This window comes from Microcaecilia unicolor, chromosome 1 (genome assembly GCF_901765095.1).
Source record: "Microcaecilia unicolor chromosome 1, aMicUni1.1, whole genome shotgun sequence".
Classification (NCBI taxonomy): Eukaryota; Metazoa; Chordata; class Amphibia; order Gymnophiona; family Siphonopidae; genus Microcaecilia; species Microcaecilia unicolor.
This window is the reverse complement of record NC_044031.1, coordinates 745991132-746017791: the sequence shown is the minus strand read 5'-3', so window position 1 is coordinate 746017791 and position 26660 is coordinate 745991132. Positions and strand designations below refer to the sequence as shown.

General features: G+C 48.0%; 1 protein-coding gene across 2 annotated transcripts in view; it reads right to left on the bottom strand.

Annotated features, from left to right (window-relative positions):
• Positions 1 to 26660, bottom strand: part of SV2B (synaptic vesicle glycoprotein 2B) — a 144353-nt gene that overhangs the window by 38296 nt on the left and 79397 nt on the right. For both annotated transcript variants that reach the window (XM_030190442.1, XM_030190443.1), the window contains exons 4-5: positions 24534 to 24667; positions 21192 to 21281 (exon numbers count right to left, since the gene is read on the bottom strand). In XM_030190442.1, the coding sequence (XP_030046302.1) occupies positions 21192 to 21281; positions 24534 to 24667 (224 nt within the window). The remainder of the gene's footprint in view (positions 1 to 21191; positions 21282 to 24533; positions 24668 to 26660) is intronic.

Here is a 26660-nt window from a genome sequence, read left to right as displayed (position 1 = left end):
AGCCCAAGCTTCTCCAGCACAGGCTTCTCCGGATAGTTCCTCCCCTTCTGTGCAAAACCCGCCACATCCTAGGTTGGACTTTTCATCCGGCCTCTACCCTTCTGTGCCACATCCTTCCCTGCTAACCTCCGAAGACTCGCTTTGGGCTCCACTCCCTGACTCTTCAACTCCCGACAGCCCAGCCTCTCCCTCTAGTACCCCTACCCACTCATTAGGGGCCCGGCATCCCTTTCAATGGACTGAATCACCTGTGACCACCTCTCAGTCTATGAGTACCCCTCCCCATCCCTCAGGGGTTCAACATACCTCCACTGAATGGGTTAGACCTGCTGCAATCACCTTTGAGCATGATAGGAGGATAGCTCCTAGCTCTACCTCAGGTTCCATTCCCACCTCCTCGAGAGTTCTGCCCCTGCGTCAGGTAACCACCACTCCACCGGATCCTAATAATGAGGGTCAGGTTATGCAGGCACAGGCCTACCAGTATGTACCCTTCACAACCACTGATCTCCTGAATTGGAAGACGCATTACCCCTCTTATACTGAAAAGCCTCAGGCAGTGGTGGACCTAGTGGCTAGCATTATGGCCACCCATAACCCAACCTGGACTGATTGTCAACAACTTCTCCTGACCCTCTTCACAACTGAGGAGAGGCGGAAGATTTTGCAAAATGCTGAGGCCATCACACGAGCGCGTGCCCCCGAGGGGACACAGAACCTAGAGGAATGGGTTAGAGCTCGGTTCCCTCGCGCAGCTCCAGCTTGGGATCCAAATAATGGGCAGCACTATGAACTGTTGTCTGGCTATTGCCGGGACTTGCTGGAAGGTATGAGGAAAGGCATAAAGAGGCCCATTAATCTGGCAAAGGTCTCTGAAATTCTCCAAGGGGCAGCTGAATCCCCTGGGGCCTTTTTAGAGCGACTAATTGAAGCCTACAGAACATACACCCCCTTTGACCCTGAAGCACTAGAAAACCAGAGAATGGTGAATAGTGCATTGGTGGCCCAGAGTATGCCAGATATCCGGAAGAAGTTGCAGCGTCAGGAGGGATTCGCAGGGATGAATACCACCCAGCTAATTGAGATCGCAACCAAGGTTTTCATTAATAGGGATCAGGAGGTGCGCCGAGAGGCTGACCGGAAGATGCAGAAGAAGGCCGACCTTTTAGCGGCAGCCATTACTAATTCCACCCTTAACCGAGGTCGACCTCTAGCTAATGGGAAGCCAAAGTGGGACCCCGGACCACCAGCCAGGCCCCGAGATTCCTTCAATCAATCCCGGCCAAGGGGGGAGAATCCCAGACCAAGATTGGAGAGGGACCAGTGTGCCTATTGCAAGGAAAGAGGGCACTGGAAAGATGAATGCCCCCAGAGGCGCCAGGGACTGAGAAGGGGACCAGGAGATCGAGGAAGCCGAGGCCGAGTTCGAGAGGGAAGATATGAGCCTGCTGAATCTGACATCATTGGGATAGCCGAGATGGCAGAATGGGACGAATAGGACAGACCGGGTTCCTACAAACTGGGCTCCCAGGAACCTATGGTCAAGTTAACTATAGGGAGCCGCTCAATTCCATTCATGATTGATACAGGAGCTGAACATTCTGTTGTGACGGAGCGATTAGCGCCTGTGTCTGGAAAAACTGTCCGAGTGGTGGGAGCCACGGGGGTGCAGAACCGGAGGCCCTTCCTGACGACCCGTAGATGCCAATTAGGCTCACACACAGTCACTCATGAATTCCTGTATATGCCAGACTGTCCAATCCCTTTGTTAGGCCGAGACCTGCTGTCCAAGCTTAGGGCCCAAATTTCCTTTGACTCTGATGGCCAGACTTCAGTCTCCTTTCGGCCCCCGATATCCAGCCCTAAGGGTATATTGAGTTTCTGCTGCCCTCTTGAAGAAGAATGGCGGCTGCATCAGTCGCAGGGCCAAGTTGACCTACCCCTGGCAGACAGCTTTCGGGTTAGTGGGGTATGGGCAGAAGATAATCCCCCAGGGTTGGCCCGAAATATTCCTCCTGTCTATGTAGACTTACTTCCAAGTGCCCGGCCAATCCATCTTCGCCAATACCCAATTCCCCGAAAGGCTCTGGAAGGGATTCAAGCACATTTGAACCGTCTGTTATCCCATGGAATTATTCGCCCTTGCCAGTCTCCATGGAATACGCCATTGTTGCCAGTTCAGAAGCCAGGGACTGAGGACTACCGGCCAGTCCAAGACTTACGAGTGGACAACAAATCCACTATCTCATTACACCCTGTAGTGCCTAATCCATATGTCCTGCTAGGATTGATACCTTCTGGAGCTACCCATTTCACAACACTAGATTTAAAAGATGCCTTCTTTTGTATTCGGGTGGCCCCCGCTAGTCAACTGCTTTTTGCCTTTCAATGGGAAAACCCAGTAACAGGAAGGAAGCTTCAGTATACATGGACCCGCCTGCCACAGGGGTTCAAGAACTCCCCCACCATTTTTGGGACAGCCCTAGGGCAAGACCTTAAGACTTTTAAATCTGAGCCTTCCAGGCGAGTTTTACTCCAGTATGTAGATGACCTCCTGATTGCAGCAGTGACCCAGGAAGAGTGCTTTGAGGCTACCAGAGAATTGCTGGAGCTACTCTTGGATGCAGGCTATAAGGTCTCACGCTCAAAGGCCCAACTCTGTCAGTCAGAAGTGAAGTATCTGGGCTTCTGCATTTCCCAGGGAAGTCGGAGACTGGATGTTAGTAGGAAGCAAGCGGTAGCTGCAATTCCCCAACCCAAGTCCAGAAGAGAAGTTAGGGAATTCCTGGGAGCAGCCGGATTCTGCAGAATTTGGATTCCAAATTTTGCATTGATGGCGAAACCCCTTTACCAGGCCACAAAGGGGGGTGAAAAGGAACCATTTGAATGGGGACCTACTGCTCAACAATCCTTCATTGCCATAAAGGAAGCCCTACTCCAAGCCCCTGCGTTAGGCCTTCCTGATGTGGAGAAACCTTTCTCACTGTATGTCCACGAGCGACAGGGGGTTGCTCTGGGTGTGCTAACTCAGATGATGGGATCCTGGCAGAGGCCTGTTGCATACCTGTCTAAACAGCTGGATGGAGTGGCTAAAGGATGGCCAGCCTGCATGAGGGCCATTGCAGCAACAGCCTTACTGGTCCAGGAAGCTGATAAGCTGACCTTGGGGCAAGAACTGGTTGTTAAAGTCCCCCATGCAGTTCTCACCCTCATGGAGTATAAGGGCAACCATTGGTTTACAAATAACCGTATGGTTAAGTACCAAGCTAGCTTGTGTGAGAATCCACGGATACACCTGGAAACAGTGGCTACATTCAATCCTGCCACTCTTTTGCCAGCATCTGAGGGACCACCGGATCATGACTGTATCCAAACCATGGATGAAGTGTACTCCAGTCGACCAGATCTTAAAGATGTTCCTTGGAGGGACCCAGATGTAATTTATTTCACAGATGGAAGCAGTTATGTGGAGAACTCCAAGCGATTGGCAGGCTATGCTGTGGTGACAGAGGACAAGGTGATAGAAGCAAGAGCCCTGCCCCAAGGAACTTCAGCCCAGAAAGCAGAACTTGTGGCCCTCATACGAGCTCTGGAGCTAACAGCAGGACTGGTGACCAACATTTATACTGATTCCAAGTATGCCTTCACAACTCTACATGCTCATGGAGCTTTGTATAAGGAAAAGGGACTCATAAATGCCGCAGGCCAACCTGTTAAGTATGGACCCGAAATACTTCAGCTGCTAGAGGCTGTTTGGGCCCCTAAGAAGGTAGCTGTCATTCACTGCAGGGGACACCAAAGGATAGATACTCCAGTGGCCCGAGGGAACCGCCATGCTGATCGGGTGGCCAAGGAAGCTGCTCGAGGACCCCCAGCAAGTACTGTGACTCCCCTGTTCCAAATTCGACTGCAAGAATGGACGCCTATGTATACCCAAACGGAAGAGAAATGGGCTCAAGAGGAAGGTGCAGTAAGGAGATCTGATGGCTGGTTACATCTCCCTGATACCAGAGTTCTGGTGCCACGCCACCTAGCTTGGCCTGTAGTGTCTCAAGCTCATGACCTATCACACTTAGGGAAAACAGCACTAGCCCGCCTACTCAGTCGAGTAGTGGTGCTGGAAGGATTGGATAGTCTGGTTGCCACTGCCTCTGCCCGATGTACTCTCTGTGCCCAGAATAATGCTCGTCAGGGACCCCGTATTCCACCAGGAGTTCAGTCTAGAGGACTAACACCCTTTGAGTCTCTAGTTATAGACTTCACAGAAATGCCCAGGAGCGGTAGGCTCCGATACCTCTTGGTCATGGTCTGCACCTTTTCTGGGTGGGTGGAAGCATATCCTACAGTCACTGAGAAAGCCACAGAAGTAGCTCGAGCCCTCCTTAGGGATGTCATTCCTAGGTATGGACTGCCCCTTGCCATAGGTTCAGATAATGGTCCCGCCTTTGTTGAAGCTACACTTCAGGCCCTGTCCCGCGCATTGCGCATTACCTGGAAATTGCATTGTGCCTATCGTCCCCAGAGTTCAGGGCAGGTTGAGAGAACCTTGAAAAATAGCCTAGCAAAGATTTGTCAGGAAACCCAACTGAAATGGCCGCAGGCACTGCCACTAGCTCTCTTCCGCCTACGATGCACCCCAACTAAAGGAACAGCCCTCTCTCCCTTTGAAATTGTGTATGGGAAGCCCCCAGCCATTTTGCAGGGAATTAAGGGAGACATAGGGATTTTAGGGTCTGCCCAGGTGCAGGAGCAGGTAGCCCTCTTGGGCAAGATAATTTCTGAGCTTCAGTCTTATGTGAGAGAAATAAACCCTGTCCCCTTCCAGGCTCAGGTACATTCCTTCCTGCCAGGGGATAGAGTTTGGGTGAAAGACTGGAGGCTTCAGCCTTTGGGGCCCCGGTGGAAAGGACCTTTTACTGTTTTGCTTTCTACCCCTACAGCTGTGAAGGTCGCAGGGATAACTCCATGGGTCCATTGGTCTCGAATTAAGTCTGCTGACCAGACTGAGCCCAGCACGGATCAGACGGAGCCTAGACAGTGGAGAGCAGAAAGTGATCCAGCGGAGCCATTAAAGTTGCGCTTGACCCGAACCAAAGAATCTACTAGCTGAAAAGAAGGGTCAACTGCATACTGCAGGAGCTGCTGAACTTAGGCTTCACATTGAGACTCTTTCTGCCCAGATTCTGGCTTTCTTGGAATTTGAGAGCTTGATCCTTGTCAGTTGAGGGTCTATCCCAACTGGTATAAGAACTCAAAGACTGAGAACATTATATGAGAGTAATCTGTGACTAGCACAGACTGTTGGAATATTATTGCTTAATTAGTTGCTGTATTTGTTTTAGATTAGGAAGAAAGAAAATGTTAGTAGTTTGGATGCTTTTGTTGTTTTCTACTCCTTGCCTCCTTTTTCCTAGTACCCCAACTCGCTCCAACCTTTGGTTACACTCTGTCCAGGAACTAATTAGCCAGGCAAAGATTACTTCCCCTTGTATTGTGTGTTCCCGATTTTCTCCTTATACTACAGATGTTCCAGCTGTTCCTGTCCCTGTGCAGCTCCCAGCTCTTATACCTCCCTACTTTTCGAGTTCAGGCCCTTGGAGCCAGGATTATACTTGGTGGTCCTTTTATAATGCTACTTCCCCCTCTGAATCTTCTCTAAGGCCAGTCTTTACATCTCCCTATCCAGCTTCTGGAGTGTTTTGTTTAACAAGAAACATCTCAACTGTTCTTCCCATTCCCTGTAACTATACTAATGTTCTCCCAGAAAAAGGGGAATCTGTGTGGGTAGTTTCTCCAGGTACTCCTATGTGCCCTACTACCGTACCTGCAGATTATGACCAAGGTGATTATCTGGCTCCTAACCTTACTACTGAGAAGACTATAGTGTCCCGGCCTATTTTCTACTTTCATAAGTCCCCGGGGTATGAAGGGTTTACACCATATGAGCAGCCTGTCACAATTGGGGATTGGCACCTATGGTGTACAAAGTCTCCATTTCTTCTTAGTTCCCCCTGGGATAGGGGCTCGCATTATGGGCATCCTAGTGTCCATCCTGTGCCAACATTTATTGGGAACTTTCCTCGCCCTCTCCTTGGTCATTACTGGCTTTGTGATAATGTCCTCCACATGATTCTTCCCCCCACATATGATTTTTGTGTATTGGTAACCTTGAATTATTTTCCTAAAGTTATTCCTCTTCTCAAGCCACCATTCCCGCACCGCTCTAAGCGAGAGGCCTTGTCCTTACCTTCCTCCGTTGCCACAGAGGATGAGGCGATTGAATTAGCCCTCCAGTATATCAACTCTACTTATCCTCTGACTAAAAAGAGACTTGTAGCCCTTTCTGCCACGGCCTGGATTCCAATTGGGGGCCCGGTAGCGGGTATTACTGAACTAGGTATGGCTACCCGGAGACTTCAGTCCCTACTCCATGTTTTAGTTCATGAGCTGAATGTGGTAGTCAATGCATTGCAGGATCAAATTAATGAATTAAGTATAGTTTCTCGGTATAACCGTATGGGTCTTGACTACCTCTTTGCAGCCCAGGGTGGCCTCTGCACAGTGCTAAATTCTTCAGAGTGCTGTCGTATTGTCATAAATAGGATGCATGTAGTTAGGCATGCCATGGATAAAGTCCTACAGCTGGCCAGCCTTAATGTGGAGGATTACCGAGGAGGATTAGACCTTACCTCCTGGTGGTGGTCACTGACTTCCTGGATACGTCCCTTGTTCATTTCCCTAATAGTCTTAGTTTTAGCAGGGTTGTTGTTTTGTTTCCTGGCCTCATGTGCTTCGGCAGTATGCCGTCGAACCTTAACAAGTAGGGTAATGGTGATTCACAAGTCTATTCCTAGTTAGGATCATTATAATCTCCAGAGTTTGAGTTGTGAGACTTATCTCTGCATAAGCTGATTTTAGTCTCAAAGGGGGGAATGAGGCAGCCATGGGCAGAGAAAAATCATATTTGTTAATTCTAACTTTTAAGTCCTGCAAGTGATGGAGGAATGTCATCTGGTTTAGATTATTTACGTTTGCCAAGCTAAAGGTTAGAAAGGTCAGCGACAGAAACTTCTTTCACCCTTTGTGAGTGATGGATTGCTAAATGCTGGCACATCTGTATACTATTATGAATGAACAAAGCATGAGCCAGACATGCTGTAGTTTAAAAGTAGTTTAAAGCTGGTTAAATAATTTTAGAAGTTCTTGATATGTAGATTTTGTTATAAGGAATACTGATTCTGTGTATTTTAGAATATGTTTATTCTGGGTAGTTAATATGTAGGATACCTTTTTAAATTCTGTATTACTCTTTGTCTGACTTTCTAAGTAAAATTACAGTTGAAGAGGTCAAGCATATGGTTTGAGTTAGCTGCAGTCCTGGCTAGGTGAAAGAGAAGTCAGCTCTCTTCTCCTTGATTAATTATAGGTAAATGTAGGAATGGTCCTGAAAGTAATAACAAACTATATCTGTATGCTATTAAGTAAGATTGGCCCTTGACCCCTTAATGAATGCCAGAGTCCAGTTAGCAGTTTAAGCTATGGCTGGGATTATGTGAATAATAATAAAATGTAAGAGATGGGAGCCACAATGTCTAGCATGAGAGGCTCCAGGTCATAGGTCAGTTTAGGATGTCTGGAACCTATGTAACTGATATTTTTAAAGTAATGATTGGCTGAGGCAAGGTAACCAATCTATTCTTTACCATCTGGAAAGTAAGGGGGGCTAGAGGTTAGAACTGTATATAAGAGGGAGCAGAAGCAGCTTACGTCAGAAGGAGCTCAGAAGAGAAGAAGGAGAGAGCTGAAGAGGACAGACAGAAGCCACAAGATCCAGAGAGCTGAGAGAGAGAGAGAAGAGAGCTAGAACTGATGTCCTGCTTTGTTTGCTGGCAAATAAAGAAGATTTCTATCTCATTCTGGTGTGTGCTGTTTGACTCCTGAAGTACCACAGATTCTGCTAACAATAGAGGTAATTCATGCATCAATTCCTGCAACAATTCTTGGTGTCAGAAGTGGGATCCTGAATCCTGCATTAATCCCAGCACCCAACTGACTGAGGAACATTCGCCGGGTATGTATTCTGTATTCTGTATTGTAATCCTAGCTAGGAACCTGTAAACCAGCCCCTCATAAATTGAGGGAAGGGGAGTCTGATCAACTCTCAGCGAAGGCCTTAGTAGCTTTTAGTCTAGTGGAGATTAAAAGCGAAACCGCTTGAGCTTATCTGTATCTGAGAAATCTGAAATTGTTGGGTGGGATTTTCTGTATGGAATGTGTGATGCGTGAATGTTAAATGAGTGCGGACTTCTTATAACTGCGTTTCCAATTAACGCGAGTTCAATTGGCCAGTGACAGAAGGAAGCGATTGTTGTCTGTCTACCTAGTGTCTCGAGAGTGCGGACCCCTTACTGCACTCTCAAAAATTCCCCCCCTCTTTGTGTGTTGTAACTGTAAGCATTATGGGAGGGACATCATCTAGACAAATTGATACTCCCCTAGACTGTATGCTTAAGAATTTCAAGAAAGGATTTTTAATTAATGATTATGGACAGACTTTAAGCTCAGGTACTCTAAGAACCTTGTGTGAAGTTGAGTGGCCATCTATGGGAGTGGGGTGGCCCCCTAGTGGCAGCTTAGATATTGAAGTAATCCGGAAGGTCTACAGCATAGTTGTAGGAGAACCAGAATATTCTGAACAACTCCCCTATATAGATTCCTGGGACAGCCTTGTGACTGACCCTCCCTCTTGGTTGAAAATTTATATGGGATCCCCAGTAAAATTCATGTTAGGCCGTGCTCAAAGAAAGATTAGAAAATCTAAACTGGAAGAGGGAAAGAGCCCCAGGAAGCCTACCACCCAATCGGTGGCTTCCGCTCCTACCCTGTCTGAGAAACCCATACTCTCTGATGACCCCTCAGATCTTGAGCCACCACCTTATGGCCCATTGTTAGGGTTCCGTGCCACCCCCAGAGATCCACGCCGCCCAGCCCAAGCTTCTCCAGCACAGGCTTCTCCGGATAGTTCCTCCCCTTCTGTGCAAAACCCGCCACATCCTAGGTTGGACTTTTCATCCGGCCTCTACCCTTCTGTGCCACATCCTTCCCTGCTAACCTCCGAAGACTCGCTTTGGGCTCCACTCCCTGACTCTTCAACTCCCGACAGCCCAGCCTCTCCCTCTAGTACCCCTACCCACTCATTAGGGGCCCGGCATCCCTTTCAATGGACTGAATCACCTGTGACCACCTCTCAGTCTATGAGTACCCCTCCCCATCCCTCAGGGGTTCAACATACCTCCACTGAATGGGTTAGACCTGCTGCAATCACCTTTGAGCATGATAGGAGGATAGCTCCTAGCTCTACCTCAGGTTCCATTCCCACCTCCTCGAGAGTTCTGCCCCTGCGTCAGGTAACCACCACTCCACCGGATCCTAATAATGAGGGTCAGGTTATGCAGGCACAGGCCTACCAGTATGTACCCTTCACAACCACTGATCTCCTGAATTGGAAGACGCATTACCCCTCTTATACTGAAAAGCCTCAGGCAGTGGTGGACCTAGTGGCTAGCATTATGGCCACCCATAACCCAACCTGGACTGATTGTCAACAACTTCTCCTGACCCTCTTCACAACTGAGGAGAGGCGGAAGATTTTGCAAAATGCTGAGGCCATCACACGAGCGCGTGCCCCCGAGGGGACACAGAACCTAGAGGAATGGGTTAGAGCTCGGTTCCCTCGCGCAGCTCCAGCTTGGGATCCAAATAATGGGCAGCACTATGAACTGTTGTCTGGCTATTGCCGGGACTTGCTGGAAGGTATGAGGAAAGGCATAAAGAGGCCCATTAATCTGGCAAAGGTCTCTGAAATTCTCCAAGGGGCAGCTGAATCCCCTGGGGCCTTTTTAGAGCGACTAATTGAAGCCTACAGAACATACACCCCCTTTGACCCTGAAGCACTAGAAAACCAGAGAATGGTGAATAGTGCATTGGTGGCCCAGAGTATGCCAGATATCCGGAAGAAGTTGCAGCGTCAGGAGGGATTCGCAGGGATGAATACCACCCAGCTAATTGAGATCGCAACCAAGGTTTTCATTAATAGGGATCAGGAGGTGCGCCGAGAGGCTGACCGGAAGATGCAGAAGAAGGCCGACCTTTTAGCGGCAGCCATTACTAATTCCACCCTTAACCGAGGTCGACCTCTAGCTAATGGGAAGCCAAAGTGGGACCCCGGACCACCAGCCAGGCCCCGAGATTCCTTCAATCAATCCCGGCCAAGGGGGGAGAATCCCAGACCAAGATTGGAGAGGGACCAGTGTGCCTATTGCAAGGAAAGAGGGCACTGGAAAGATGAATGCCCCCAGAGGCGCCAGGGACTGAGAAGGGGACCAGGAGATCGAGGAAGCCGAGGCCGAGTTCGAGAGGGAAGATATGAGCCTGCTGAATCTGACATCATTGGGATAGCCGAGATGGCAGAATGGGACGAATAGGACAGACCGGGTTCCTACAAACTGGGCTCCCAGGAACCTATGGTCAAGTTAACTATAGGGAGCCGCTCAATTCCATTCATGATTGATACAGGAGCTGAACATTCTGTTGTGACGGAGCGATTAGCGCCTGTGTCTGGAAAAACTGTCCGAGTGGTGGGAGCCACGGGGGTGCAGAACCGGAGGCCCTTCCTGACGACCCGTAGATGCCAATTAGGCTCACACACAGTCACTCATGAATTCCTGTATATGCCAGACTGTCCAATCCCTTTGTTAGGCCGAGACCTGCTGTCCAAGCTTAGGGCCCAAATTTCCTTTGACTCTGATGGCCAGACTTCAGTCTCCTTTCGGCCCCCGATATCCAGCCCTAAGGGTATATTGAGTTTCTGCTGCCCTCTTGAAGAAGAATGGCGGCTGCATCAGTCGCAGGGCCAAGTTGACCTACCCCTGGCAGACAGCTTTCGGGTTAGTGGGGTATGGGCAGAAGATAATCCCCCAGGGTTGGCCCGAAATATTCCTCCTGTCTATGTAGACTTACTTCCAAGTGCCCGGCCAATCCATCTTCGCCAATACCCAATTCCCCGAAAGGCTCTGGAAGGGATTCAAGCACATTTGAACCGTCTGTTATCCCATGGAATTATTCGCCCTTGCCAGTCTCCATGGAATACGCCATTGTTGCCAGTTCAGAAGCCAGGGACTGAGGACTACCGGCCAGTCCAAGACTTACGAGTGGACAACAAATCCACTATCTCATTACACCCTGTAGTGCCTAATCCATATGTCCTGCTAGGATTGATACCTTCTGGAGCTACCCATTTCACAACACTAGATTTAAAAGATGCCTTCTTTTGTATTCGGGTGGCCCCCGCTAGTCAACTGCTTTTTGCCTTTCAATGGGAAAACCCAGTAACAGGAAGGAAGCTTCAGTATACATGGACCCGCCTGCCACAGGGGTTCAAGAACTCCCCCACCATTTTTGGGACAGCCCTAGGGCAAGACCTTAAGACTTTTAAATCTGAGCCTTCCAGGCGAGTTTTACTCCAGTATGTAGATGACCTCCTGATTGCAGCAGTGACCCAGGAAGAGTGCTTTGAGGCTACCAGAGAATTGCTGGAGCTACTCTTGGATGCAGGCTATAAGGTCTCACGCTCAAAGGCCCAACTCTGTCAGTCAGAAGTGAAGTATCTGGGCTTCTGCATTTCCCAGGGAAGTCGGAGACTGGATGTTAGTAGGAAGCAAGCGGTAGCTGCAATTCCCCAACCCAAGTCCAGAAGAGAAGTTAGGGAATTCCTGGGAGCAGCCGGATTCTGCAGAATTTGGATTCCAAATTTTGCATTGATGGCGAAACCCCTTTACCAGGCCACAAAGGGGGGTGAAAAGGAACCATTTGAATGGGGACCTACTGCTCAACAATCCTTCATTGCCATAAAGGAAGCCCTACTCCAAGCCCCTGCGTTAGGCCTTCCTGATGTGGAGAAACCTTTCTCACTGTATGTCCACGAGCGACAGGGGGTTGCTCTGGGTGTGCTAACTCAGATGATGGGATCCTGGCAGAGGCCTGTTGCATACCTGTCTAAACAGCTGGATGGAGTGGCTAAAGGATGGCCAGCCTGCATGAGGGCCATTGCAGCAACAGCCTTACTGGTCCAGGAAGCTGATAAGCTGACCTTGGGGCAAGAACTGGTTGTTAAAGTCCCCCATGCAGTTCTCACCCTCATGGAGTATAAGGGCAACCATTGGTTTACAAATAACCGTATGGTTAAGTACCAAGCTAGCTTGTGTGAGAATCCACGGATACACCTGGAAACAGTGGCTACATTCAATCCTGCCACTCTTTTGCCAGCATCTGAGGGACCACCGGATCATGACTGTATCCAAACCATGGATGAAGTGTACTCCAGTCGACCAGATCTTAAAGATGTTCCTTGGAGGGACCCAGATGTAATTTATTTCACAGATGGAAGCAGTTATGTGGAGAACTCCAAGCGATTGGCAGGCTATGCTGTGGTGACAGAGGACAAGGTGATAGAAGCAAGAGCCCTGCCCCAAGGAACTTCAGCCCAGAAAGCAGAACTTGTGGCCCTCATACGAGCTCTGGAGCTAACAGCAGGACTGGTGACCAACATTTATACTGATTCCAAGTATGCCTTCACAACTCTACATGCTCATGGAGCTTTGTATAAGGAAAAGGGACTCATAAATGCCGCAGGCCAACCTGTTAAGTATGGACCCGAAATACTTCAGCTGCTAGAGGCTGTTTGGGCCCCTAAGAAGGTAGCTGTCATTCACTGCAGGGGACACCAAAGGATAGATACTCCAGTGGCCCGAGGGAACCGCCATGCTGATCGGGTGGCCAAGGAAGCTGCTCGAGGACCCCCAGCAAGTACTGTGACTCCCCTGTTCCAAATTCGACTGCAAGAATGGACGCCTATGTATACCCAAACGGAAGAGAAATGGGCTCAAGAGGAAGGTGCAGTAAGGAGATCTGATGGCTGGTTACATCTCCCTGATACCAGAGTTCTGGTGCCACGCCACCTAGCTTGGCCTGTAGTGTCTCAAGCTCATGACCTATCACACTTAGGGAAAACAGCACTAGCCCGCCTACTCAGTCGAGTAGTGGTGCTGGAAGGATTGGATAGTCTGGTTGCCACTGCCTCTGCCCGATGTACTCTCTGTGCCCAGAATAATGCTCGTCAGGGACCCCGTATTCCACCAGGAGTTCAGTCTAGAGGACTAACACCCTTTGAGTCTCTAGTTATAGACTTCACAGAAATGCCCAGGAGCGGTAGGCTCCGATACCTCTTGGTCATGGTCTGCACCTTTTCTGGGTGGGTGGAAGCATATCCTACAGTCACTGAGAAAGCCACAGAAGTAGCTCGAGCCCTCCTTAGGGATGTCATTCCTAGGTATGGACTGCCCCTTGCCATAGGTTCAGATAATGGTCCCGCCTTTGTTGAAGCTACACTTCAGGCCCTGTCCCGCGCATTGCGCATTACCTGGAAATTGCATTGTGCCTATCGTCCCCAGAGTTCAGGGCAGGTTGAGAGAACCTTGAAAAATAGCCTAGCAAAGATTTGTCAGGAAACCCAACTGAAATGGCCGCAGGCACTGCCACTAGCTCTCTTCCGCCTACGATGCACCCCAACTAAAGGAACAGCCCTCTCTCCCTTTGAAATTGTGTATGGGAAGCCCCCAGCCATTTTGCAGGGAATTAAGGGAGACATAGGGATTTTAGGGTCTGCCCAGGTGCAGGAGCAGGTAGCCCTCTTGGGCAAGATAATTTCTGAGCTTCAGTCTTATGTGAGAGAAATAAACCCTGTCCCCTTCCAGGCTCAGGTACATTCCTTCCTGCCAGGGGATAGAGTTTGGGTGAAAGACTGGAGGCTTCAGCCTTTGGGGCCCCGGTGGAAAGGACCTTTTACTGTTTTGCTTTCTACCCCTACAGCTGTGAAGGTCGCAGGGATAACTCCATGGGTCCATTGGTCTCGAATTAAGTCTGCTGACCAGACTGAGCCCAGCACGGATCAGACGGAGCCTAGACAGTGGAGAGCAGAAAGTGATCCAGCGGAGCCATTAAAGTTGCGCTTGACCCGAACCAAAGAATCTACTAGCTGAAAAGAAGGGTCAACTGCATACTGCAGGAGCTGCTGAACTTAGGCTTCACATTGAGACTCTTTCTGCCCAGATTCTGGCTTTCTTGGAATTTGAGAGCTTGATCCTTGTCAGTTGAGGGTCTATCCCAACTGGTATAAGAACTCAAAGACTGAGAACATTATATGAGAGTAATCTGTGACTAGCACAGACTGTTGGAATATTATTGCTTAATTAGTTGCTGTATTTGTTTTAGATTAGGAAGAAAGAAAATGTTAGTAGTTTGGATGCTTTTGTTGTTTTCTACTCCTTGCCTCCTTTTTCCTAGTACCCCAACTCGCTCCAACCTTTGGTTACACTCTGTCCAGGAACTAATTAGCCAGGCAAAGATTACTTCCCCTTGTATTGTGTGTTCCCGATTTTCTCCTTATACTACAGATGTTCCAGCTGTTCCTGTCCCTGTGCAGCTCCCAGCTCTTATACCTCCCTACTTTTCGAGTTCAGGCCCTTGGAGCCAGGATTATACTTGGTGGTCCTTTTATAATGCTACTTCCCCCTCTGAATCTTCTCTAAGGCCAGTCTTTACATCTCCCTATCCAGCTTCTGGAGTGTTTTGTTTAACAAGAAACATCTCAACTGTTCTTCCCATTCCCTGTAACTATACTAATGTTCTCCCAGAAAAAGGGGAATCTGTGTGGGTAGTTTCTCCAGGTACTCCTATGTGCCCTACTACCGTACCTGCAGATTATGACCAAGGTGATTATCTGGCTCCTAACCTTACTACTGAGAAGACTATAGTGTCCCGGCCTATTTTCTACTTTCATAAGTCCCCGGGGTATGAAGGGTTTACACCATATGAGCAGCCTGTCACAATTGGGGATTGGCACCTATGGTGTACAAAGTCTCCATTTCTTCTTAGTTCCCCCTGGGATAGGGGCTCGCATTATGGGCATCCTAGTGTCCATCCTGTGCCAACATTTATTGGGAACTTTCCTCGCCCTCTCCTTGGTCATTACTGGCTTTGTGATAATGTCCTCCACATGATTCTTCCCCCCACATATGATTTTTGTGTATTGGTAACCTTGAATTATTTTCCTAAAGTTATTCCTCTTCTCAAGCCACCATTCCCGCACCGCTCTAAGCGAGAGGCCTTGTCCTTACCTTCCTCCGTTGCCACAGAGGATGAGGCGATTGAATTAGCCCTCCAGTATATCAACTCTACTTATCCTCTGACTAAAAAGAGACTTGTAGCCCTTTCTGCCACGGCCTGGATTCCAATTGGGGGCCCGGTAGCGGGTATTACTGAACTAGGTATGGCTACCCGGAGACTTCAGTCCCTACTCCATGTTTTAGTTCATGAGCTGAATGTGGTAGTCAATGCATTGCAGGATCAAATTAATGAATTAAGTATAGTTTCTCGGTATAACCGTATGGGTCTTGACTACCTCTTTGCAGCCCAGGGTGGCCTCTGCACAGTGCTAAATTCTTCAGAGTGCTGTCGTATTGTCATAAATAGGATGCATGTAGTTAGGCATGCCATGGATAAAGTCCTACAGCTGGCCAGCCTTAATGTGGAGGATTACCGAGGAGGATTAGACCTTACCTCCTGGTGGTGGTCACTGACTTCCTGGATACGTCCCTTGTTCATTTCCCTAATAGTCTTAGTTTTAGCAGGGTTGTTGTTTTGTTTCCTGGCCTCATGTGCTTCGGCAGTATGCCGTCGAACCTTAACAAGTAGGGTAATGGTGATTCACAAGTCTATTCCTAGTTAGGATCATTATAATCTCCAGAGTTTGAGTTGTGAGACTTATCTCTGCATAAGCTGATTTTAGTCTCAAAGGGGGGAATGAGGCAGCCATGGGCAGAGAAAAATCATATTTGTTAATTCTAACTTTTAAGTCCTGCAAGTGATGGAGGAATGTCATCTGGTTTAGATTATTTACGTTTGCCAAGCTAAAGGTTAGAAAGGTCAGCGACAGAAACTTCTTTCACCCTTTGTGAGTGATGGATTGCTAAATGCTGGCACATCTGTATACTATTATGAATGAACAAAGCATGAGCCAGACATGCTGTAGTTTAAAAGTAGTTTAAAGCTGGTTAAATAATTTTAGAAGTTCTTGATATGTAGATTTTGTTATAAGGAATACTGATTCTGTGTATTTTAGAATATGTTTATTCTGGGTAGTTAATATGTAGGATACCTTTTTAAATTCTGTATTACTCTTTGTCTGACTTTCTAAGTAAAATTACAGTTGAAGAGGTCAAGCATATGGTTTGAGTTAGCTGCAGTCCTGGCTAGGTGAAAGAGAAGTCAGCTTTCTTCTCCTTGATTAATTATAGGTAAATGTAGGAATGGTCCTGAAAGTAATAACAAACTATATCTGTATGCTATTAAGTAAGATTGGCCCTTGACCCCTTAATGAATGCCAGAGTCCAGTTAGCAGTTTAAGCTATGGCTGGGATTATGTGAATAATAATAAAATGTAAGAGATGGGAGCCACAATGTCTAGCATGAGAGGCTCCAGGTCATAGGTCAGTTTAGGATGTCTGGAACCTATGTAACTGATATTTTTAAAGTAATGATTGGCTGAGGCAAGGTAACCAATCTATTCTTTACCATCTGGAAAGTAAGGGGGGCTAGAGGTTAGAACTGTATATAAGAGGGAGCAGAAGCAGCTTACGTCAGAAGGAGCTCAGAAGAGAAGAAGGAGAGAGCTGAAGAGGACAGACAGAAGCCACAAGATCCAGAGAGCTGAGAGAGAGAGAAGAGAGCTAGAACTGATGTCCTGCTTTGTTTGCTGGCAAATAAAGAAGATTTCTATCTCATTCTGGTGTGTGCTGTTTGACTCCTGAAGTACCACAGATTCTGCTAACAATAGGGGTAATTCATGCATCAATTCCTGCAACAATGTTACTATGTAAGCCACATTGAGCCTGCAAATAGGTGGGGAAAATGTGGGATACAAATGCAGCAAATAAATAAATAAATGTTCTAGATTAAGAGATCACAGTATAAAGCTCCAAAGAATAAAGCTGTGAAGCAAAATCCAAAAATATATTGTTCAAGATGGAGGGGAAGATACATGGAATAGCCTTCCAGGGGAAAAGGTAGAAGCAAAAACTGTAATGGAATATAAGAAAGCATGAAACAAGCAATAAAGGTCCGCAAGTGAAGAAACTGAGAGAAATCCACAAATCAGCTTGGTTGTACAGCATTGCCTTCAAGGTGATCAATCAAATGTTTATTGTGCTGACATGGGCGTCTCTGACAATAAAGCAAACAGGATGCTAGGAATTATTAGGAAAGGAATGGTGAATAAGACCGAAAATACTATAATGCCTTTGTATCGCTCCATGGTGCAACCGCACCTTGAGTACTGAGTTCAGTTCTGGTCAGCATATCTCAAAAAAGATATAGCAGAATTAGAAAAGGTTCAAGGAAGAGAGACCAGAATGATAAAGGAGATGGAACTCCTCTCGTATGAGGAAAGGCTAAAGAGGTTAGGGCTCTTCAGCCTGGAAAAGAGATGGGTGAGGGGAGATATGACTGGGGTCTACAAAATCCTGAGTGGTGTAGAATGATTAGTAAATCGATTTTTTACTTGTTCCAAAAGTAGAATGATGAGGGTACACTCAAGGAAGTTACACGGAATTACTTTTAAAACAAATAGAAGGAAATATCTTTTCACTGAATGAATATTAAGTTGTGGAACTCTTTGCCAGAGCATGTGGTGACAGCGATTAGTGTATCTGGGTTTTAAAAACCCCTCTCCTCAAGTCACTTCACTGGCTTCCGATCAGGTACCGCATACAGTTCAAGCTTCTCCTACTTACCTACAAATGCACTCGATCTGCAGCCCCTCATTACCTCTCTACCCTCATCTCCCCTTACGCTCCTACCCGTAACCTTCACTCACAGGACAAATCCCTCCTCTCAGTACCCTTCTCCACCACCGCCACTCCAGGCTCCACCCTTTCTACCTCGCCTCACCCTATGCTTGGAATAAACTCCCTGAGCCCATACGCCAAGCCCCCTCCCTGCCCATCTTCAAATCCTTACTCAAAGCCCACCTCTTCAATGTCGCCTTCGGCACATAACCATTAAACCTCTATTCAGGATATCTAGACTGCCCCAACTTTACATTTCATCCTTTAGATTGTAAGCTCCTTTGAGCAGGGACTATCCTTCTTTGTTAAACTGTACAGCGCTGCGTAACCCTAGTAGCGCTTCAGAAATGTTAAGTAGTAGTAGTAGTAGTAGTAGTAGTAAAAAGGTTTGGACACATTCCTGGAAGAAAAGTCCATAGTCTGCTATTGAGACAGACATGAGAAGCAACTTCTTCCCCTGGGATTTGTAGTATGGAGTGTTGCCAAGATTTGGGGTTCTACATGGAATCTTGTCACTCTCTAGAATTCCAGAATCTTGCTATTCTTTGGGGTTCTACATGGAATGTTGCCACGATTTGGGTTTCTGCCAGGTACTTGTGATCTGGTTTGGCCACTGTTTGGAAAACAGGATACCGGGCTAGATGGACCATTGCTCTGACCCAGTATGGCTATTCTTATGTTCTTATAGTATTCTATAATGGCAGAGATGCCAAATCTTTTATAGAATATTAGCGTAGGTCTGCAGCTACACACCAAACTTTAGGTGCGACCAGTTATACCATGTCTATGGCTGGCATGAATTCTGGCACCTAAAATCAACAGTTTGGCGTGTAAATTCTTCTCTTGTTTGTCCTGTTTGTCCTAATTAGATTGTAAGCTCTGTCGAGCAGGGACTGTCTCTTCATGTTCAAGTGTACAGCGCTGCATACGTTTAGTAGCGCTTTAGAAATGATAAGTAGTAGTACCTTACATATACTGAAGAGAAAACGACATTGACCCAGAATCTATCTCCCACCTTACCCTCCTCTCTCTATCACCTGTCTCTACCTATCTACCCATCCATTATGTTATACTTAATTTCCTACTTTACATAACAAAATTCTGTATTACCTATTACTATGTAAGCCGCATTGAGCCTGCTTTTAGTGGGAAAGTGCGGGATACAAATATAATTAATGAATAGTAGTAGTAGTAAATGCAAGTTTTCTACAAAGTGTGCACAGGAATAGTCGGAACGCCTCTGACATACCCGTGCCCCTCCCACATTAACGCCCCTTTCGCAGTTGCACGTGAAATAAGTTAGGTGCTCAGTTTACACAATAGGGGTGCTTGTCAGTTACACGTGCAACTGCTAATTAGTACCAATTAATGCTTGTTAATGCTAATTATTGGTAATTATATCCAATTAAGTGCTTATGTATCGCTAATTAGCTACATAATTGAATTTGTTCTATGACTAAGCGCCATTTATAGAACTGGGGACGTTAAAGCTTTCATCTTTGGATCCAATTAAATGTTGTGATAAGGAGTATCTGACATGATTAATGGGCACAAATTAGTTGTGATCAGGCAAGCTCTATTTAAGCTTCTTTCTACTCTCCACAGACATTAGTCAATCCTCTCTTGCAGCTCTTTCCTTCTGTGCACATCAAACAGAAGGGTTAAAATGGAAAGAAACATTCACCTCTCACAGACAAAGCACTTAGAAGCAGTTGCGTAGCTATGTAGGGCCAGGGGGCCTGGGCCCCCATAGATTTGGCCCTAGACCCCCTGCCGACGACCCACCCGACCCCCCCTTCCGCCGTCAACCCGCCGTTGCCTGCCTTTGCTGGCGGGGGGCCCCAACCCCCGCCAGCCGAGGTCCTCTTCTTCCCACAAAAGGCTTCCTGCTGTTTCTGACATCCTGCATGGGACGCCTTTTGCGGGAAGAAGAGGACCTTGGCTGGAAGGGGTTGGAGTCCCCCGCCAGCAAAGGTAGGCAACAGCGGGTTGGCGGCGGGAGGGGGGGTCAAGAGGGTCATCGGCGGGTGGGGGCAAAGTTGATGGTGGTGGCGGCGGCAGGGTCACCAATGGCGAGGGGGGGGTGGCAGCACCGGGGGGGAGGCTAAAATGTGCTCCCTCACCTCGGGCTCTGGACCCCCCTCCCACCGAAGTCTGGGTACGCCCCTGATGCACACCTGTGTATATTTTATACTTGCAAATGTGTTCACAGTAAAATTAAAAGTACATTCTACCTGATCTGCAAGGCTTTGTTCTGTGAGTCTGACGTCCTGCACGTACAACGTGCAGGACGTCAGAAACAGAAGGAAGCCTTATGCGAGAAAAAGAGGACCTCGGCTGGCGGGAGTTGGGGTCCCCCACCAGCAAAGGTAGGTGACGGCGGGTTGGCGGCGAGAGGGGGGGTCGAGAGGGGGGGGGGTCGAGAGGGTCGGCAGCAGGCAGGGGGGCAAAGTCAGCAATGGCGGGGGGGGGGGGGGGGGTCGGCGGTGCCGGGGGGGGGGGCTAAAATGTGCCCCCTCACCTCGGGCTCTGGACCCCCCTCCCGCCGAAGGCTGGCTACGCCCCTGCTTAGAAGTTAGATAACTACAGCTACTAACATGCACTGCTACCATCAACACACACTGTGTCCCTTTCACAAAGCGGCTGTAAGCCCAACGCGGACTTGCCACATGCTAATCTGGAACCACTGCCGAAACAACAGGGGCACCACCGGTGGTAGCTCCAGCCCTGGCACGCACATAGGGAAAATAGCTGGCTATTTTTAGCGCGGCGCAAACCCAGCAGTAATCGGGCAGGGCAGCACACTGCCCGGTTACCGCTGGGTTAGTGTGGGAGCCCTTACTGCCACCTCAATGGGCGGTGGCAAGTACTCCCCCTCCCATGGCCATGCGGTAAGAGCAATCTTACCACACGGCTATGGCTATTTTCAGCCATTTTCTACTCACTTTGGTAAAAAGGGCCACAGCACGCGGCAAAAAAGGCCCCCACTGCTAGCATGGGCCCCATTTACCGCATCTCAGTAAAAGGAACCCTTTATTAGCTACTAGGTCCCACTGCTTAAATGGTAGCTGAGATAAAATAATGTTTTAATAGTCTTACGCTCCTGTTTACGAAGCCGTGCTAGCGGCGGTCCCGGCGCTAATGCCGACAGAGCCCAACTGCCGGCACTGTTCTTTTTACCTCAGAATGTAAAGATAAAGTATGAACGTATCATAGAGGCATCTGACTTACTGTAAACACTTTCTCCGGCTCACCCTTTGCTCTCATGTTGGTATCATGGACCCTCTTCAGAATCATCCAGGCTTCATCGTGCTTTCCTGTCTTTTAGAATAAAGGTTCATGGTATTAGCAAACAAAACTCATCCACAGGAATCTGTCCTATTTGTATTCTCCTGTCTTCTGAAGACAGTACGGAAGAGCGTCAACAGTTCCACCCATTGACAGTTTTGTTTGTCAACTGTAGTCCCAGTAATACTTAACTGGTCTTAGGGTTAGAGAGTTACTAAGATATGCTATGGTTAACACTTGTTATTTTACTATTAATGTGTGTTATTAGTTGCTAGGTTCCATTTAATAAAATGGGGCCTGGGGCATATTCGAAAGGACATCAAGTCAGAAAAGAGACATCTAGCTCATAACGTCGAAAACAAATATCCATCTCACATGTATTTTCCAACAGGGAAAACGTCAGGGTTTCCTGTTCAAAAATACGTGAAGTGGACGTCAATGTGGTAAAGACATCCAACATGAACGCCATTTTATAGCAGATGACGGCAGAAAAAGACCTGCACGGTCCATCCAGTCTGCCCAACAAGATAAACTCACATGTGCCATTTTTTGTGTATACCTTACCTTGATTTGTACCTGTCTTTTTCAGGGCACAGACCGTATAAGTCTGCCCAGCACTATCCCCGCCTCCCAACCACCAGCCCTGCCTCCCACCACCGGCTAAGCTTCTGGGGATCCCTTCCTTCTGAGCAGGATTCCTTTATGTTTTATAAACTGGAAAGTCCAACATATGAACAGCAAAAAAGTAGGGACAAGGACATAAGTACATAAGTATTGCCACACTGGGACAGACCAAAGGTCCATCAAGCCCAGCATCCTGTTTCCAACAGTGGCCAATCCAGGTCACAAGTATCTGGCAAGATCCCCAAAAAAGCTCAACACATTTTATGCTGCTTATCCCAAAAGTAAGCAGTGGATTTCCCCCCAAGTCAATTTAATAATGGTCTATGGACTTTTCCTTTAGGAAGCCGTCCAGACCCTTTTTAAACCCCGCTAAGCTAACCGCCTTTACCACATTCTCTGGCAACGAATTCCAGAGTTTAAAAGAATGGCCACACAGCCATCCCTGCAGAGCAGAGGGGCAGCCTAGTGGTTAGAGCAGTAGACTTTAAACCAAGGGACCCAGGGTCAAATCCCACTTTGACTCCTTTATTTTGTAATTGTGAGCCCTCCAGGAACAGAAAAATACCTACTGTACCTGAATGTGCACCACTTCAATTGCCTTCAGGCTTGCAGGTGGCTTATATACTTAGGTACAGTAGGTATTTTTCAGTTCCTGGAGGGCTCACAATAAAAATAAAAAAAATAAAAAAGGGAGAGAGATTTGAACCTGAGTCCCTTGGTTTAAAGTCCATGGCACTAACCACCAGGCTCTTCCTCAAACTTGCGCCCTGTTTTGCTAAGAATGTCTATAATACTTGAAGCTGTCATACAGCCTGGTATCCCTTTCCAGTTTCACTTTCAGGGGCAGGACCGCCGAGAGGGGGGGAGCAGGGGGGGGCAAAATTCCAAGGGCCCAGGCCTCCAAGGGGGGCCCGGCGCCGGGGTCAGGCCGCCAGGGCTGCAGTCCCCGGTCTCACCTGCCTGCATCCACGGCTCCGGGCCCCCTTCATTCAAAGCGGCAGTCGCAGATCGCCTCTCTTCTGGCCTTCCCTCCCTGTGTCCCGCTCTCGCGGAAACCGGAAGTTACATCAGATGAGGGCGGGACACAGGGAAGGATGGCCAGAAGGGACCCGATCTGCGACTGCAGCTTTGAATGAAGGGGGTCCGGAGCCGTGGAGGAAGGCAGGTAAGACCGCGGACTGCAGCGGCGGGGGGAGCGACGGGGGGCAGCAGCGGCAGGGGGGGCGGAGCTGGGGCGGCCTTGCTCCGGGCCCGGCCTAGTCTCTCGGCAGCCCTGTTCAGGGGAGAAGGAGGGGGACAGCAACCACTGGGGGGATTAAGTAACATAACAAAGTAAGTGACGGCAGAAAAAGACCTGTACGGTCCATCCAGTCTGCCCAACAAGATAAGTAGGTGCCATGCCTTAATTACCCCAGTGGTCAGCTGTTCAATCACAGCATCTTTTTATACCCTGGATGTGATTGAAACAGGCCTAATCTAGGACTTTCCTTCCTGTTCAGTTATTGCTGTTGGATGTCCTGATTTTGGGCCCTCCCTAGTCCCACCCAAAACAAGCCCACAACACATCCCCTTGCTATTTGGACATACCGTGTTTCCCCGAATATAAGACACTGTCTTATATTAATTTTTGCTCCCAAAACGGCGCTAGGTCTTATTTTCAGGGGCTGTCTTATTTCGGGGAAACACGGTTGGCCCGCCCACCCTCCCTCCATCACTTCTGCAACTAACCCCCAACCCGAGATGGCCCCCCCACCCGAAGTCGCCGGGCCACCCCTCCGTCGCTCCGGAACTAACCTGAAGCCTCCTTTCACTTGCCTTCCAGTTCGCATCGCAGCAAGCAGCAGGGCAGGCCTCTCCTTCCTTCCGTGCCCCGCCCTCGCCTGATGTTACGTTACGTCAGGCGAGGGCGGGACACGGAAGGAAGGTGTGGCCTGCCCTGCTGCTTGCTGCGATGCGAACTGGAAGGCAAGTGAAAGGTTACTTTCGGAGCGACGGAGGGGTGGCCCGGCGACTTCGGGTGGGGGGGCCATCTCGGGTGGGGGGTTAGTTGCAGAAGTGATGGAGGGAGGGTGGGCGGGCCAACCGTTACTTTCGGAGCAACGGAGGGGGGGCGGCGATCTCGGGTGGGGGGTTAGTTGCAGGAGCGACGGAGGGAGGGTGGGCGGACCAACCGTGTTTCCCCGAAATAAGACATCCCCTGAAAATAAGACTTTGCTAGGCCTTACTTTCAGGGGAGGCCTTATATTTACTAAGGGCACCAAAACCTGGGTAGGTCTTATTTTCGGGGGATGTCCTATTTTCGGGGAAACACGGTATCGCAGTGTTGGATGCCCCTTTTCTGCCTTTCAAACATCGGGATTTGGATGTTTCAAGCACATAAATGTCCATTTGGGCATTTTGAGACATCCAAATACTTTGAAAATATGCTCCATATTGGTGAAATAAAGTAATAGTGATTAACAGGCTTTTATTAAGCTGGTGATCATTCCATTTGACTATCAACCCCTATATTTATAACCTTCCCCCCTCCCTCCCCCCCCACACACCTGTGTATATTTTATACTTGCAAATGTGTTCACAGTAAAATTAAAAATACATTCTACCTTCAGATAAATATATTTCAATTTCCAGCGATCGTTGTCTTAAAAAGAATCACCTTACCTCAAGTAAAAACCGAGGAGACTCCGGCATAAATTTGAGAGCAATAATGGATGATATGCAAGGCAGAGCACATATCACTACAAACACTCTCCAGCTATGGAAATGGTAAGAGGTTCCCATGCTAAATCCCCAGCCTGCAAAGCAAGAAAATGGGAAGCACGTTGTCATGTCTACTCAAGAAATTGGATCTTGTAGGTTGATCGTCATAATCAAAAGAGTGTGGTCTTGAGAGCAGATACACAACGACATCTCCAGTTAATTTTGTGGGCCCAATAAAGCTATCAAATCCTTACCTTAGTTTCATTACATGCAAATTTATCTCACGTAGATGAGTTGTGGATATCCTGAAAGCCAGACTTGGCTGGGCATGTTCCAAGGTTTAATATTATAGTGATATTTAATATGCATATCAGCAGAGTAGTTTTACCATACTTGATCTGCTCAAGGATATCAAACATACATGGGTCAATATTGAGCACTATTTAATTGGGGAGAAAAGGCTTCTACCCAGTTTAATAGCATTAACTAGGTCCCTGGCTAATTTTTCAGCGGCACTTAAGCAGAGAGGGCCATGGTCCATATCTAGTTACTGCCGAGTCAGTTCAGGGGTGGAGTCTGGGCAGTCCCAGAAGCTATGTGGCCATCACCAATATTCAGGGCTGATGCCTGGATGACTATCCAGGCAAACCGGACTGCATAAACTCTTCCAGATGGTTATCCATGAACCGGCACTGAGCATGAGTGGTACCCAAATAACTTCTGGGGCCTTCAAAGACCCAAATATTCAACACCAATTGCAAGCTATGACCTGGTACTGGATGTCTGGTCCTAAATCTGCCTGCAGTGGTCAGTGGGGTAGATCTAGTAAAGGACGCCTATAGTTAGATGCTGTGATATAGACACTAAGCATGAATTGTATACCAGCAATTCCATGCCGAACTACCATTATAGTCCACATTATTACGCCCAACTTCTGGCATTCAAGCACGTAAATGCAAGTGTTCTGTAAAACCATGCCTAAACACTGGGCACCCCCCCGACCTGTCCATGCCCCTCCCTTGGCCACACCCCTTTGAAGTTGCATGCTATGGAAATTAGGCGTGCTGTTTATAGACTACACCTACTTTGCATGCACAATTTAACTGAATAACAAGTTAATTAGTGCCAATAGTTGGCTTTTTAATCAAGCAATTATTGCCACTAATTAGATTTAATTGGCATTTAGGCGTGTTCTGAAAAAGAAGGGCGTGGAAATGGGAGGGTAACAGGTGCGTTCCTAAAAATTAATGCACATTGTTATAGAGTAACAGGGATACACACCTAATGTAGGCACATATATTTGCCCCAGTGGAGGAGTGGCCTAGTGGTTAGGGTGGTGGACTTTGGTCCTGAGGAACTGAGTTCAATGCCCGGGCACAGGCAGCTCCTTGTGACTCTAGGCAAGTCACTTAACCCTCCATTGTCTGCCGCATTGAGCCTGCCATGAGTGGGAAAGCACAGGGTACAAATGTAATAAAAATAATTGGTGCAAATGACCATGCCTGAAGTTAGATGAAATTCCAGGGCATAAGCACTATTCTATAAACCACACCTAACTTTAAGTGCAGCTTATAGAATAGTGCTTTTCTTCGGTGATGATGTTTTTTTCTTGTGCTGTTCTGCCCCCAAATTCATGGAGGCATGGTGCATTGTTACATATATTTAATATGAGTATTATCTGTATTCAATTTGCACTGTGTAGTGGGGCTTCCATTCCCCCCCCCCCCCCCCATATAATTTGCAGTATCCTTTGACTGACTCCTTATGAGCTTTCCCTATTGCCTGTTAGCGCTGAGCTAGGGTCAGCCCTTCCTCTCTGCCTTTGCAGACTGTGTGAAGCAGCCCAGTCTTGCTAGCATGCTTTGTGATCAGTGGCTGTTCTAGGACTGATCCCTCCTTAATCTACTATAATTCCATCAAAAGTTTTCACCATCTCTGCGTCATTCCTCATTTATTTTCACTGAGTTTCTCAGCTGGGCTGAGGTTCTAGCCATTTCCTTGCCTCTCTTGCCTCCTTGTCCATCCGGCCCTCTCTGATCCACTTCCTGTAGTGGATACGTAGGGCCAGATGGACGCGGCAAAGGGGAG